Below are 14481 nucleotides of genomic sequence, written 5' to 3'. Positions count from 1 at the left end.
GAATCCAAACACCAGGCTTCTTCTCTCAGCTCTGACATTTACTATCTTTGTAATCTGAAAGAAGTTAACCTCTGGACATCATTTATATACTTTTAATCTGTAACACTAACTGGGACAGTGATACTACCTGTCCTGCCTATCCTTGAATGCTCACTAAATATTTAGGGCTTCAGTTAGGATCAAGATGCATTCACATGGCACCTCTCAAAGCCTTCCCCAGCTCCGCCAGGCAGGATTAGTCAGCCACTTCCTTCTGTGTGCTCCCTCAGGATTTTCTGCCTGTTACAGCACTTAGCCAATTGTACGTATATAGATGTTTATGTTCCACCTTGTTCCAGAAGTATATTAAGTAGCTTATAATTTTATATTTGTTTAGTATCCTTTCCTTCTACAGACTTCTTGTATTTTGAGCATGTCAAGAATAAGAACCAAATTTATTCATGAGATGATAATACTTACGGAATTGTGCCCCCAGTATCTAATACAGTACCCGGCATAAGGTAGATACTTATTAAATACTTGATTAATCAGTGAATGAGTTAATCTAGGAAATCTCTTCCTGAGAGTATATATTTGTGTGGGCCTACTCTGAGAAAATAGTAGCACTTAAGAATTCCTCTGCTCACCCTTCTTCAGAAGCCTGCCAGAGAAGGTCCTACTGGGTTCCAGGTAAATGTGTTCTTTTCTCACGTACGGTCATTTCAACTCCTGGCTAAGCCACGGAGCTAAGCATCCTTCATTCAATGATTCTTTTTAATAGGAATCATTTTCCCCTGGAAGTGAGACAGATGTTGCCTTGTCAGCAATGTCTTGGAATGATTCTGAACAAGAGGTGTCTTTTGTCCCCTGTCCCTTTCTCAGTGCCTGGATGCCAGCCGCCCATGGCTCTGCTATTGGATCCTGCATAGCTTGGAACTTCTAGATGAACCCATTCCCCAGATGGTGGCTACAGAGTGAGTCTGACTTTGAGGAACGTGGGGTGTTCTCTGATGTTGTATTTTTGTATTTTGAGTTTGGGGTCTTTTATTTTTTTAATATCTCTTTCTTTTTTACTTATTTTGAATAATAAACAGAGTGCTAAAAAAGAAACTCTTGTCCTTCCCTTGACCTCCAGTAACTTTCTAAAGCCTATTGTAGGCTGGTGGGTAGAGCAAGACTTTGAACTGCCAAGAGAAGGATTCTGGTTTCTTTTGTGGCCTTTTCTTTTGGCCCTTGTTCTAGTCTTTGATTATCTTCATTAACTCTGAAAGACATGATTTCTTCAGAAAGTACAGTATGCACTTGAATAACTTCTGTGGGGAAGCTTGTGCCAACCCAAGGAACAAAAATTCCTTGCTTTCCATAAACACCTCTGTAGAAGTAGGCCACCAATGCCTGGGGGAACAGTTGTGTTCTTGGTGCTAGATGTGTTACGGTCTTAGTGTGCAAATGCCATGACTCACAACTTTCTTAAACTTCTGATCCATGATTTAGAGATTCAAGCAACTGAGATTCTTTCCAAGCTGCTGTACAGATGGTTTTCCCAGCATGGCACCTCATTTTCAGAAGCTCACCACGTATTTTAAAGAAAAAACTGATCATTACTTCAGTCTTAGGGATATCTGGGAGAGAAAAGGACAGCCAAGAATCAGATCTAGTTCTGCCTGAGAGGGAGCTTGTTCTTTCTGTAGCATCTTGAGTTCATCCACTCACCCTGGAGCTCTGAGGAAGAGGAGTCTGGGAGGAACGGCTCCTGAGGCAGGTTGTCTTTCCTGAAGCACACCGAGGCAGCTGTGCCAGCATGCATGCAGGCCAGCCGGGGCCCTCCCTGCGCACAATGCCCCTGCCTCGGTCACATTGCCAGGTCAGAAAAACAGAACTGCACATTGTCTCATTCATTCTGTCTTAACAATAACCTCTCATTCTTGCCTTTCGGGGTAGGGTGTCTTGTGATGAATGTGGATGGGGGAGATGATAAAGAATTAGGCCATTAACCCTTGTGATATGTACAAAGCTTTCTGAGGGAGAGGAAAAATATGCATTGTCTTCATCATCAGGAAGCTGCTGAAAGCCAAGTTGCTTCTAGTACTGGAAGTAGAGTTGCCCACATTTCTGCAATAACAGGAATTTAATTGTCAAAATAAAGGCCTATGTGTTTTTGAAATACCAATTGGGGGCTGTGGATTATTTGGGAAGTTTCTCCCCTCACACATACACAATCAGGGGAATAGGAAAACATGAGAGAGAGAAAGAGAAATGGGAAGATGGTTTGAGAGTGAGGTATGGATGCTGATAGTGGAGGATATAACCAGTTTGAAGTGGGAAGATAGAATGATAAAGGGGTTCCTGAAGTGGAAGAACTTGGAGTCAGAATAGATTTGGAGTTTTTTCTAGTTTGTGCAGTTGGTTTTATAGCTAAGTGTTTTCTGAAGGAAAAAGTGTCAGCTCCTGAGAGATGCTTTTGTGGTCACATCAGATAGGAAGAGAGGAACTCTTTAAAGGACTTTTCCCAGTGAGCAATTGGAAACAATCTAAATATCCAGCAGTAGGGGATTCTTTAAAATCTATGATGTAGTGTGTGCACAGAGATGTTCATGATTAAAGTGAAAAAAGATAGTTAAAATACTCAACTTTAAATGCCTGAAGTGATGAATGCACAGCTATATGATTATACTGAATACCATTGATTGCACACTTTGGATGGATTTATGCTTTGTTAATATGTATTAATAAAATTGATTTGTTAAAAAAGATTCAACTTTTATAAATTATATAAAACTTTTATAAATTAAAAATGTAGTTGATTATGTGTGTAGAAATAACCAGTAAGAGATATTCCTACGGAGTCGTAGTTATTTCTGGATGGTAGCATTGATGGTGATTTTTTAAAGCTTATTTGCATTTTCTAAAATTTCTACTATGAAGTTTATTGTTTTGTACTGGAAAACAATATTTTAAAAATAAAATGGTGATTTGCCCTAATTTTAAGAACCACGTGATAGTTTGAGAGTTTCGTCTTCACACCTGCCTTAAAAGCTTTGCCTGTGATTCTCCTGAGCAATGATTTAATGGACTTTTGAAGAATTACCTAGGCTTACCGAGAGTGTACTTTTTTTGTGCCTAGCAAGCAGTTCTATGTGCAGATAATATTTGTTATGAACAAAACCTACTAGCTCTGACCTATAAGGGAATAAACTATTTTTGTCAAGATACAGAACAATCTTAATGACTTCTATAAAAAAGTGGGGTTTTTTTTTTTAGACTTTATACTACAGTATAAAGAATATACTGCCTTTTAAAAAATCTATTTGCACAGGGAAACAAAACACTTTGTACATGTAGTCTCTTTTTGTTTTGTTTTCCTTTTTATTCAAACAAATATTTAGGTGGCCTTAAGGCAAAGTGGTTAGCTTGTTTTCCTGCCTTTTTCTTTCCTCATTGCTCCACCTAGCAGGAGTGCATACACAGACCCTGTACCGCCCTCCAACTGTTTCTCTAACTCCTATTTTGTTTACTCTTGTGCTTCTATTTGTTTAGGGAACAGTATGACAAGCTGGGTTCCCTCTAGTGGACAGAAGCCACTGTGACTGACCAAAGCTAGCAAGGCCAGGATTTTATAGCTGGTATCAGACATTTCAAGAATAATATATTTATAGGCATTTAGCTTGCCTCTTGAGATTGTATGCACAGATTTATATGTTTATATAAAATAAATTAATATTTTGGAACCAGACTAATTTCCTTTGCTTTGCGTAATGATTTTTATCACTGAAGGAAGTATCCTTTATGACAAATCCCATCTTTTATTATTGAAAGTCACTTAATGAAACATGGAGTGGAATGAAAAATCACAGGGAGACCGTTATACTTGTCAAAATTAAGTTTTTAGCTTTTGTAAAGTCTAAAAATTGTCTAACATAAAAATCCTTGTAGGATTTTTCAGTTTATCAAGTTTTTCCAAAGACAAATTCAGAATTTGATATGTCACTGTTTTATTATTTCCCTTTCAAGAAGTTATTAGTTGCTTGCCCCTGAATAACGTCTTAAATATTTTCCTTTTAATTTTAAAATTTAATTGTAATTGTATGTTTCCTGACCTTTCAATGAAGCTATATCTAGTGATTTGTCTTCTGGACATTTTTTAGCCAGGTGCTGCTGGCATCTAGTGGCAGAGGTCAGGGATGCTGCTAAACATCCTGCACTGCACAGGCCAGCCCCCCGATAGAGAATCATGCAGGTGCAAATGTCAGTAGTACCAAGGCGGAGAAACCCTGGGCTATAAAACCAAGTTTGAACTTGCTCATACTTACAAAACAGGAGCCATCGGGAGGATTGCAGAGGCTTGATAAGGAGTGTAATAACCTGTCTGACTCTACAAGCAGCACTGACCTCCTGGAATTAACTAGAGACCCCGTCTAGCATTCGCTTGTCCGTTGCAGTTCTCGCCACTGGGATGGAGGTTCCTCTCTATTGTATTAAGCTGGAGCTGTTTTATAGTATGAAGTTTGAAAGAATGAGTGCTAGAAGAAGCCTTGATGTCAACCCATCCATCTTGCATTTGCATCTACTCCTGAGCCATTCTGTTCAGTGATGATTGTTTTATTTCCAAAACTATACTCTCTATAATTTATTCCACACTTCAGATCTATCCACGGTAACCTCTTCTGGTGCTGAAGTTTTTTCTTATTCTTGCAGCAGATTAGTCTCAAGTTTTGTTCTTTATTTACTAGGATGTTTTTATAATTAACCTTTGCATGCTTGATATGTTTTGCTGGATAGTTACCACACGGTGATAGTCTATGTAATATTAAGCTTTTTAATCTTCCTTTATATTTAGTCATTTTTACAATGCTAATCTGAACTTCATTTGAGTTGGAAAATGGAGGTTAGAGCTAAATACCATTCTAATCAGTACTGTGTCTGTGGTGCTTTTAGCAAGCATTTTTTGTTGTTCCCAACTCATGGGCCCTACCTCTGATCCTTTTTCTGTTATAATCCTAATCATTTTCCATCTTGTATTTTTATGCTTTACCTATCCCTGATCCCGGCAATCCCTATGCATATTACTTGCTACTTATCCAGATTTCATGTTGTTTTATTCTGATTGACCTCTGATTTGTTTTATACTCTTCTAGACTTTAATTCTCACCTTGAAGGTGTTTCCTTACTTGTTTTATATTGCTTGCTTATTTACAGTACACGCTTTTGAGCCCTTCACTCAAGTTGGTGACAGTGATGTCTAGTATCATCCACTTGTTAGGTCACTTAGTCCTCAACCATCACCTGAAGGTCTGAGTTAATTCCTTATAAGACTGACAGTAAGTCATTGGTAATCTTGCTTTGATCAAATTTATATACTCTTCATGGTCGAGTGATAGCTCAATGCTGTCCAGAAGAACTTTCTGTGATAATGAAATGTTACTATGTTTGTGCTGCCTAATAGTGTAACCACATGTGGTTGTTGAGCACCTGCAATGTGGCTTGTGTGATGAGGAGATGAAATTTAAATTTTGATATGGCTGGTGGCTACCCAAGAGACAGCACAGATCTAACTGTTGTTACCTAAAGTGTGGGCCTCAGACCAGGAAGCTTGTTAGAAATGCAGACCCAACCAGAGCTGCTGAGTTCTATGTGGATTTTTAACAAGATCCCCCAGTGATTTCTACACACATTAAAGTTTGAGAAGCGCCAATTCTTGGCTGAATATTGGACCCACCTAGGGAGTTTTAAAAACTACTGCCTCCTGGGTTTTACCTCCAGAGATTCTGGTTTAATTGATATTGTGTGTGGCCTGGGTATCGGGATTTTTTTTAAAGTTCCCCAGTGATTATAATTATTCAACACTGTCTGTATGGCTGACACTCCTTCAGCAAGCCTGGATGTCTGTATTCTTTATTAGTCTCCAATGACTGAAACACGCAATTTAGAATTGAAAATCCCTAATCTAGAAGATAGTTTCCCATTTTGTTGGTATTTGTCACATAAGCTAAAATGAAATGCCTTGCTGATTTAAAAAAAAAATTGTTGTACTAGATCTTTTAGTCACATAACTGAATGAGTGTGAAAAGACCTTTTTTCAAAGTATTCCACTTTCTTAGTGTTTGCACAGCTTCTGGCCTGTGATTTTTTTTTTAATTAGTGAGTGAATTTCTGCTTTGTAAGATAATTTTTCTCCACTTTTTGATAGAATTATTAACATTTTGGTTTTCAGAATTACTAAGGATTCTGTTACTGACAGCTGGTAGCTTCATGGTCAATTTGACAATTCCTTAAAGTTCAAGTTCTTAAGCCTCTGGATCAGAATGTTCAGTAATACAGAAGTGTCTGAGATTTGAGAAACGCCCAACCCCCAGTTCTCAGCACCACCCCAAAGACAGTCAGATACGGCATGTCAGCTGAGGGAGGTTGGCATGGAGAGATATTTAAAGGTGTCGGGTACATTCAGATCCTACCTCATTCTGGACTTTAGGCTACAGGGTCAGGCATGTTGCATTCAGCATGATTCTATCTTGGGAGTGAAGGAAAGAAATAGATAACCACGTGTAGGTGATTTTTTTAAAAAAGTGTGCTGTTATAAGTTTTGTACCAGCTAAAACCTTTCGTTTTTAGCGATACAGAAAGCTTCTTGTATGCTAGTACAGCCAACCTTTATTAGGACATGAGTTTATTAACTGTTTGTTTCTGAGAAATAGCACAAGAATTGAAGATTTGTAAAATATGTTAAGAACAAGCTCAGTTTCTCTGTAAACGTTAATTACTATTAACATGCTACAGAACTTTCTTCTCTCTCATTACCAACTTCATTTTCAAGACTTATGTTTCCTACTGTAAAAATTTAAGGTGTAAGTAAATAGAAGAGAATATATGTTGTTCTTAACATGTAAAGATTTCAGGATTCAAGTAGCAAGTCAGCAGTATTTTCTATTCCTGTTCCTGCCCAGATAATGATGGAAGGTTGGAAATCAAAAGTAATCAAATATGATGTGGGAAAGAAGCAATAAGCTTGTGTCTTAGTGGAGATTAGACTATATGTGGTCTCTCTGGCAGGAGTAGATAAGAAAGAATGAAGTGAAAGAACCCAGGAAAAGAAGTCTTCTTGAGTACTAGAAGGAGACTGGTTTGCAGCTTGTTCTCTTAGGTGGAGGTTTGTCCTGATATGAAGGCTGTAACCCCTGCTGAGTCATGGGCAAACAGTTTGATAGCCAGGGCTTTCCTGGAGCACCCCTTTATGGTAAACTTCAGAGGACCTTGGAAGGGCACTCTCATTTTCACCTACATTAAGAATCTAACTTCTGGATAATCTGACACCATGTTTGGAGGCAAGGAGTATTTCAACACATTCAAACCCTCAATAAAGAATAAGAGCCTTTTTGGTGTGAAAAATTCTCTAAGAACCCCTAGACAGTGATTCATTCTTGTGATAAGAGGAAACTATGTTTTTATTAAGTTTGCCACAATTAGCTGAGCATTATAGAAGCCTACCTCTTTGTCATTCCCCTTACTATGGTGATAGTTTCTTGGCAATAGAACTAAAAATCCATAGCCCACTGGGGCCTAGGTGGCAGTGGGAGTGAGAAGGCATCTCCCTAAGTCTGTGATATCCTAAGGTAATGGATCAAGACAAGGGTGGTTAGTATGGACAGAAGCAGTTGAGTACCACCTTTCTAGGCAAACCCAAAGGCTGGGAGGTGCCCCAAAGGCAAGAAGGTAGAGACAGGTACCGCAGGTCCAGGGAGGCAAGTGGAGCAAAACGAAAGGGAAGATTCTGTCAAGAAGATCAGCACCAGCATATGGGACTCTTACCCCTAATTCAGTGAAGTCTGTTTCTGCCTGGTCTTAGGTTCCTTGCTTCATGACTAGGCAAGTGGTTAAATATCAAACTCAGATAGGAGGGCAGACCTGATGATAGCAGGGTAGAGAGTTAAGCCTTTTGGGGAATCACATATTCAGTAGGTAGTAGGAGAATTTATTTTTCCTTTTGAGGGTGGGGGGAGCATTGGAAAGGCATGGGATCTGGTGGGAATTTGGTGTTTTGCATTGCAAGGGCAGTGCCTCTGACTTTCCCCCTCTTTGGCTCTGTATCTAGTGTATGCCAGTTCCTGGAACTGTGTCAAAGCCCAGAAGGTGGCTTTGGAGGGGGCCCTGGTCAGTACCCACACCTTGCACCCACGTATGCGGCAGTCAATGCACTGTGCATAATTGGCACTGAGGAGGCCTACAGCGTCATTAACAGGTACAACCAAAGCCAGCAGTGATGGAAACCCCAAGTCTCCCTGCCTGCTGACACGATACTAACCATTGCTGTCTCCTGCCCCTCTCCCATTTGTTTCTCAGAGAGAAGCTTCTGCAGTATTTGTACTCCCTGAAGCAACCTGATGGCTCTTTTCTCATGCACGTTGGAGGTGAGGTAGATGTGAGGTGAGTAGGGTTTTTCTCAGGCTTCTGCATCAGTAGATTCTAGAACTTATCTGCCTTTAGAGATGTCAAACCTAAGGAACAACGTGGATCAGTATTAGACCTTTGGGAAGCTGCTGTCTTGTTCTCACAGAGTGACACATAGAATGACACACCATCAAAATGACACTATATCATAATCATTGCAGATGTGACACATCCTCCAGATGACCCTTTTCCTAGCAGTACAGTTTTTTAAATTTTTTATTGAAATAATTTCAAACTTATGGTACAGTTGCAAAAATAATACATCTCCCCGCATACCCGTTTGCTACCTTTGCCTTCTCTCTCTGTCTTTCTGTCTCTTTGTCTCCCTCTATTTGCTGAAGATTTGAGAGCAGGTTATACACATCATCCTTCTTGAACACATAATGCTTTGTGTACATTTCCTAAGAACAAGGATATTCACTTATGTAATCACCTTAGCAAATCTCAGAAATTTAACATTGATATAAAGCTTATATTCTATATTCCACATTTTTTCTTATGTCACAGTAATGTTCTTTCTGAGCCTTTTCTCCTCCATTTTTAGATCTCACTCAGGATCACTTCTAGTTTTTCATTGTCATTGTCTCTTTAGTTGTTGTTTTTTTGTGTTTTTCTTTTAATTTGGAAACATATATAACATAAACTTTCCCATCTGAACCTCTCCCGAGCATTCCATTCCATGGGGCTGATCACATTCACAGTGGTGTAGTAATCTGACCACCATCCATTACTAGAACTTTCCCTTCATTCCAAACAGAAACCTTCCATTCCTTTTACATTAACTCTCCACTGCCCCTGCCCCCACCCCGATAACCTGTATTCTCTGTCTCTATGAGTTTGCATATTCTCTGATATTTTCTTTGTGGTTACCATGGGGCTTAAATCCATCTGTCTCCTTTGCTTTGATATCAACTTAACTACAATAGTATATACACACTATGTTTTATACCTTTCTACCCCTCCACCTTTTTGTCGTTCTTATCACAAGTTACATGTTTATATATTATGAATCAAAAAATCACTAGTTTATAATTAAATTTTATATATTTGCCTTTTAGGTACTGTAAGAAGTAAAAAATGGTGATACTAAACAAAAACACAATAGTATTGGTATTTATATTTACCCATGTCATTACCTTTATTGGAGATCTTTATTTCTTCATGTGGCTTCAGTAAATTGTCTAGTTTCTTTCCTTCCAACCTGTAAAACTCCCTTTAGCATTTCTTGTTGAGGCCTGTCTAGTGCTAGTGAAGTCCCTCAGCTTTTGTTTATCTGGGAATGTCTATCCCACCCTCATCTTTGAGAGAGAATTTACCAGATACAGAATTCTTGGTTGGCAATGTTTTTGCTTTCAGCAATTTAAATATGTCTTCCCACTTCCTTCTTGCCTCTGTGGTTTCCATGAGAAATCAGCATTTATTCTTATTGAGGCTCCTTTGTATGTTACTCAAAGCTTCTCTCTTGTGGCTTCAGAATTCTCTCTTTATTTTTGGCATTCGATAGTTTTATTTTAACATAGTACAGTATGGGTATATTTGAGTTTATTCTGTTTGGAGTTCATTGAGCATCTTAGACGTGTATATTCATTCCTTTTGTGAAATTTGGGAAGTTTCCAACCTTTATTTCTTTGAATACTTCCTCTGCCCCTTTCTCTCTTTCTTGTCCTTCTGGGATTCCCACAATGCTTATATTGGTATCTTGATGGTGTCTCACAGGTTCCTCAGGCTCTGATCACTTTTCTTTATTCTTTCTGCTCCTCAGAGTGGATGATTTAAATTGTCTTAACTTCAGGTTCACTAATTCTTTTCTCAGCTCCAATAGACTGTTGAACCCATCTAGGTATTTTTTATTTGTTATTATGGTCTTCAGCTCTGTATGGTTCCTTTTTATAATTTCCATCTCTCTGTTGAGATGTGTTTATCTATTGTTTTCCTGACTTCCTTTAGTTCCTTGTCCATATTTTCCTTTAGACTTTTTAGCATATTTAGGACCACTTTTTTTTTTTTTTTTTTAAGATTTTATTTATTTCTCCCTCACCCCGTGTTGTCTGCTCTCTGTGGCCATTCACTGTGTGTTCTTCTGTGTCTGCTTGGAACTGATTCTGGGATATTCCGGAGTGGGAGAGAGGCAATTACTCTCTTATACCACCTCAGCTCCCTGTTCTGCTATGTCTCTTATTGTCTCTCCTCTGTGTCTCTTGTTCCGTCATCTTGCTCTGCCAGCTCTCCATGTTGGCTGTCACTCCTGTGTGGGGCGGCACTCCCGCATGGGGTGGCATTCCTGTGTGGGCCAGCACTCTGCATGGGCCAGCTCACTGTTCAGGCCAGCTTGCCTTCACCAGAAGGCCCTGGGCATCGAACCCTGAACCTCCTGTATGGTAGACGGTTGCCCAACACTTGAACCACATCCGTTTCCCTAGGAACAGTCTTCAAAAGTCTTTGGAGTGTCCCAGGTCTGATCCTCCTTGTTGATGGCTTCTAATGCTTTAATATTCTCCTTTGCCTGGGCCATCACTTCCTGTTTCTTTGCCTGTTTTGTAATCTCCTGTTGAAACTGGACTTTTTTATATTTTAGTGTGTTATCGCTGAAATTGACTCTATGGCATCTGTTCCCTAAGCTTGCCCAAGTAGTGTTATGACCGAGCTGTCCTTGAATGCCAGGAGCTAACTGAATAAGAAACAAGAGAAAGAAAATGCCTTTCTTGGTCTTTGCTGATTAACCTATATGAGTGCTTTCCTTCAGAGCTTAGCCATACTGTGAGTTTAGAAACTAGAACCAGGTCAGAGTGTAGGGGCCTCCCTGGTCCTTTCTGTGCATGCCTCTTATTTTTGGTGTGTGCACGTGGCCGTAGGAATTCCTACATTTATAGGTGTACAGGTATCTCCTCTTCCCTAGAAACTAATTTCCTTATCATTCCTGGCACTGCATTGTGTGTCTTCCAGCCAGCAATCCCGAAACAGAATTTTGTGAGCTGCTTTTTACATAAGGAAAACTTTTGATATGGGGGTTCCTTCAGTCTGGCCCTGTATACCATCACCAGGTAGATTGGGCCAGACATACCTGCTCCCAGTATATATGTGGATGAGTGTTATTCTATTTTCTTTCTGGAACTGGAAACAGGGATCTGTACTGGGAGTCTGTGCCAGCTTTATGCCCAGCCAGGGATGGGCCAGCTGTGGCACCACGAAATCCTAATGCTTTTAATTGGTCTTTATCGTGATTGGGCGTGTGCCCTGTTACTGCAACCTATAACTGTTTTCTGGAACTTTGACAAAGAAGTTTCTGCCAGTTCTTGCTGGTTCAAAACTTTTGTCCTGGGACAGAGTCCTGAAGCTTCTGACTCTGCCATTCTGATTGGGGCAGAGTATAGCAATGTATTTTTACATCGTTGTCACTTTCTTTTATGTAAATGTCAAAATATAAGTAAGACAAAGTCAAATGCTTTTGGTTTAAAAGTTAAGAATACATTTGTTTGGGAAGGAGAGGTTGCTCAAGCGATTGAGCTCCCGCCTCACACATGGGAAGTCCCAGGTTCGGTTCCTGGTGCCTCCTAGAGAAGACGAGCAAGACAGTGAGCTGATGCGACAGACAGGTGCAGTGAGCTGACACAATAAGATGATGTAACGAGGAACACAAGGAGGAAAATATAATAAGAGATGCAAAAAAGCAGGGGCAGAGGTGGTACAAGTGATTAGGCGCCTCCCTCCCACATTGGAGGTCCTGGGTTTAGTTCCTCGTGCCTTCTAGAAAGAAGACTAGCACACAACAAACAGACACAGCAAATGCAAACAACAAGGGGGTGGGGAAAAATAAATCTTTAAAAAAAAAAACGTATGTACTTCTTCAGTGTAATGTAATCTTTCATCTAACTGGAACTGGAGGGAACTCTGTAAATATTTTCTGAATGAATTCAATGAAATCATGAGAATTTTTGGTACTTGAGATCCTCTCATGGGGTGTGAGAGTTGTTTTGGGTGGTGCAGAAACCCTTATGGGCCAGTAGAGTACAATGCAATAAAGTTGCATTAAATATTGGTACCAGTGAGCTCAAAATTATTTTACTCAAGAAGTGAGTAGTTCACTCACCTGGCAGGAAATTATTTATGAAGCATATAGAGAATTCACTGCGTTTAGGGGGCAGGAGGGAGACAGGGACCCAGCATTTGTAAAAGTTTTAAGTGCTAGAGAGTGGAATGTGGTCAAGAAATGGGTTCAGTGTGGCTGGAGCATGGAAGGCATGGGGAGCAGTGGTGAAAAATGAAGCTGGAAGGACAAGCTGGATGCAGGCTGAGGAGGGCCCTGAAATCTCCTTAAAACATCCAGAGTTTGGCTTAAGGGCAGTGAGAAGCTGTGAAGGATTTGAAGCTGAGAGGGACATCATCTGATTTGTATTTTATTAGAAGTTCTCCAGTCGCAGTGAATAGATGTGTTTCAATAAAGAACTGATTCAGGGCTGGAGGGAGGGAGACTTGGTTGATCCAAGTCACTGAAAATGGTGACTTCGATTTGGGTGGTGGCAGTGAGGATGGAGATGTGGACAAATTTGTGAGACCTGATGACTGGATGGAGGGAGAGAGAAAGGAGCTAAGTAAAAAAAGTTGTATTTTCTTCCCTCCACATCTCGACATGGGGTCTAGGACTAGTTGCCTCTGGCTTCATTTCTCAGTTCTTTCATTTATAAGAGGAAGACTACATTTTTGGTTGCCTCTGGACCAGAAGGTGCATCAGGATTTAAGAGCAAATACTTGGAGAGGCAAGACCTGAAGGATGCTAGATCAGACCCTAGGAGTTAGCTCGTGGTAAATGATAAGCCTGGGCGCTGACATGTGCGATTTGCTTCTGAGGCCTGCTGGTGTAACTGAGCCTCTGCTGTGACTTTGGCCAGTGTAGGCAGGGCTGATAAAAATGCTGGTAGAACAATAACTGTTTGCAACTTCTGCAGAGATTTCTTTGGAACACTTCAGGAAGCTAGGGTTAGTAATATATTTGTGTTGAAGAAGATGGAAACTAGATTTTTTTCTCCCCCTCCTTTTTGTGTTCCTAGGGAAGCCCTTAGAAAAAGGGTTTGTGAACAGAGAACAGACAGTTTTTGTGTTCAACATAAAATGAAGCTGAGATACTGGAAATTTGAAAAAACCGTAGAGGGAAAGAAGAAAAATGTTCCATGACAGAAAGAGAAACTGAAATAAAATGTGTCCCAAGAAGAATTAGGGCTGGGAGGATGGAATAGCAAGAATTATTTCAAATCAAGTAGGAGAACATTTAAGTAGCCATGTTCTTTCTTTTTCATTTAAAGGTTTAAGTCTGTGGTGATGGTGGGGTGCTTCAAATCAAAGTTCTTATCTCCCTCTAGAGGTTTAAGGAATCTGAGTGAGTGCACCTATTCCTATCCCAGTTGTTTGGTCTAAGCATCCATTAAGTTCTGATGTTCTACTTTGTAGTGTGTCTGTTGCAGAAAAATATATAGTGAACTTTTGATGTATCCATGCCATAAACAGAAATCCTGGATCTAAGACTATACTGCCATCTGAATGAGTGAGCTTGTCAGAAATACCTGAATGACACTGGAGAATTGTGGGAATCATTATAGGTCTTTGAAAGAGGAACTGATTTCACTTTTGACATGACTTTTTATGGCTGTTATTTCCTCTGATGTAGATTTGACCATGAGGAGGTAGGGAGAATAGAATGTCATGTTCTCTCACTGAAGCCATGCTGTGAGCAACTCTGTCCAAATAGAACGTCAGAGCTCTCAGTTGGAGACCCAGAAGGACTGACCGTGTGCCAAGAGTGAGGACAGGAGGTGATTACAGCTTGCTGGGTGAAGAGAGCAACCCGTCCAAGAAGCCCAGTGAACCTTATTTAGACTCTTCCTTAAAGATTAACACCTTTCCCTCTCTATTTCTGTCCTTCCAGAAGTGCATACTGTGCCGCCTCGGTAGCCTCTCTGACCAACATCATCACTCCTGACCTCTTTGAGGGCACTGCTGAATGGATAGCAAGGTGAGAGAAGCTGGGATTTTTTTCTGGTCCCGGTGACTGCAGGTGGTCAAGAGTTT

The 14481-nt window shown here is 40.1% G+C and overlaps 1 protein-coding gene across 8 annotated transcripts in view; it reads left to right on the top strand.

Annotated features, from left to right (window-relative positions):
- The window catches only part of FNTB (farnesyltransferase, CAAX box, subunit beta), a 95299-nt gene that overhangs the window by 36795 nt on the left and 44023 nt on the right, over positions 1-14481 (top strand). For all 8 annotated transcript variants that reach the window (XR_011648324.1, XR_011648323.1, XM_058293270.1 and 5 more), the window contains 4 exons: positions 862-953; positions 8066-8212; positions 8314-8397; positions 14339-14425. Coding sequence is in view for 6 of the 8 variants with exons in the window: in XM_058293270.1 (XP_058149253.1) it covers positions 862-953; positions 8066-8212; positions 8314-8397; positions 14339-14425 (410 nt within the window). In the remaining 2 variants the exon portion in view is untranslated. The remainder of the gene's footprint in view (positions 1-861; positions 954-8065; positions 8213-8313; positions 8398-14338; positions 14426-14481) is intronic.

This window comes from Dasypus novemcinctus, chromosome 3, assembly GCF_030445035.2.
Source record: "Dasypus novemcinctus isolate mDasNov1 chromosome 3, mDasNov1.1.hap2, whole genome shotgun sequence".
NCBI lineage: Eukaryota > Metazoa > Chordata > Mammalia > Cingulata > Dasypodidae > Dasypus > Dasypus novemcinctus.
Note: the sequence above shows the minus strand (reverse complement) of the source record. Positions and strands in the feature narration are given on the sequence as shown.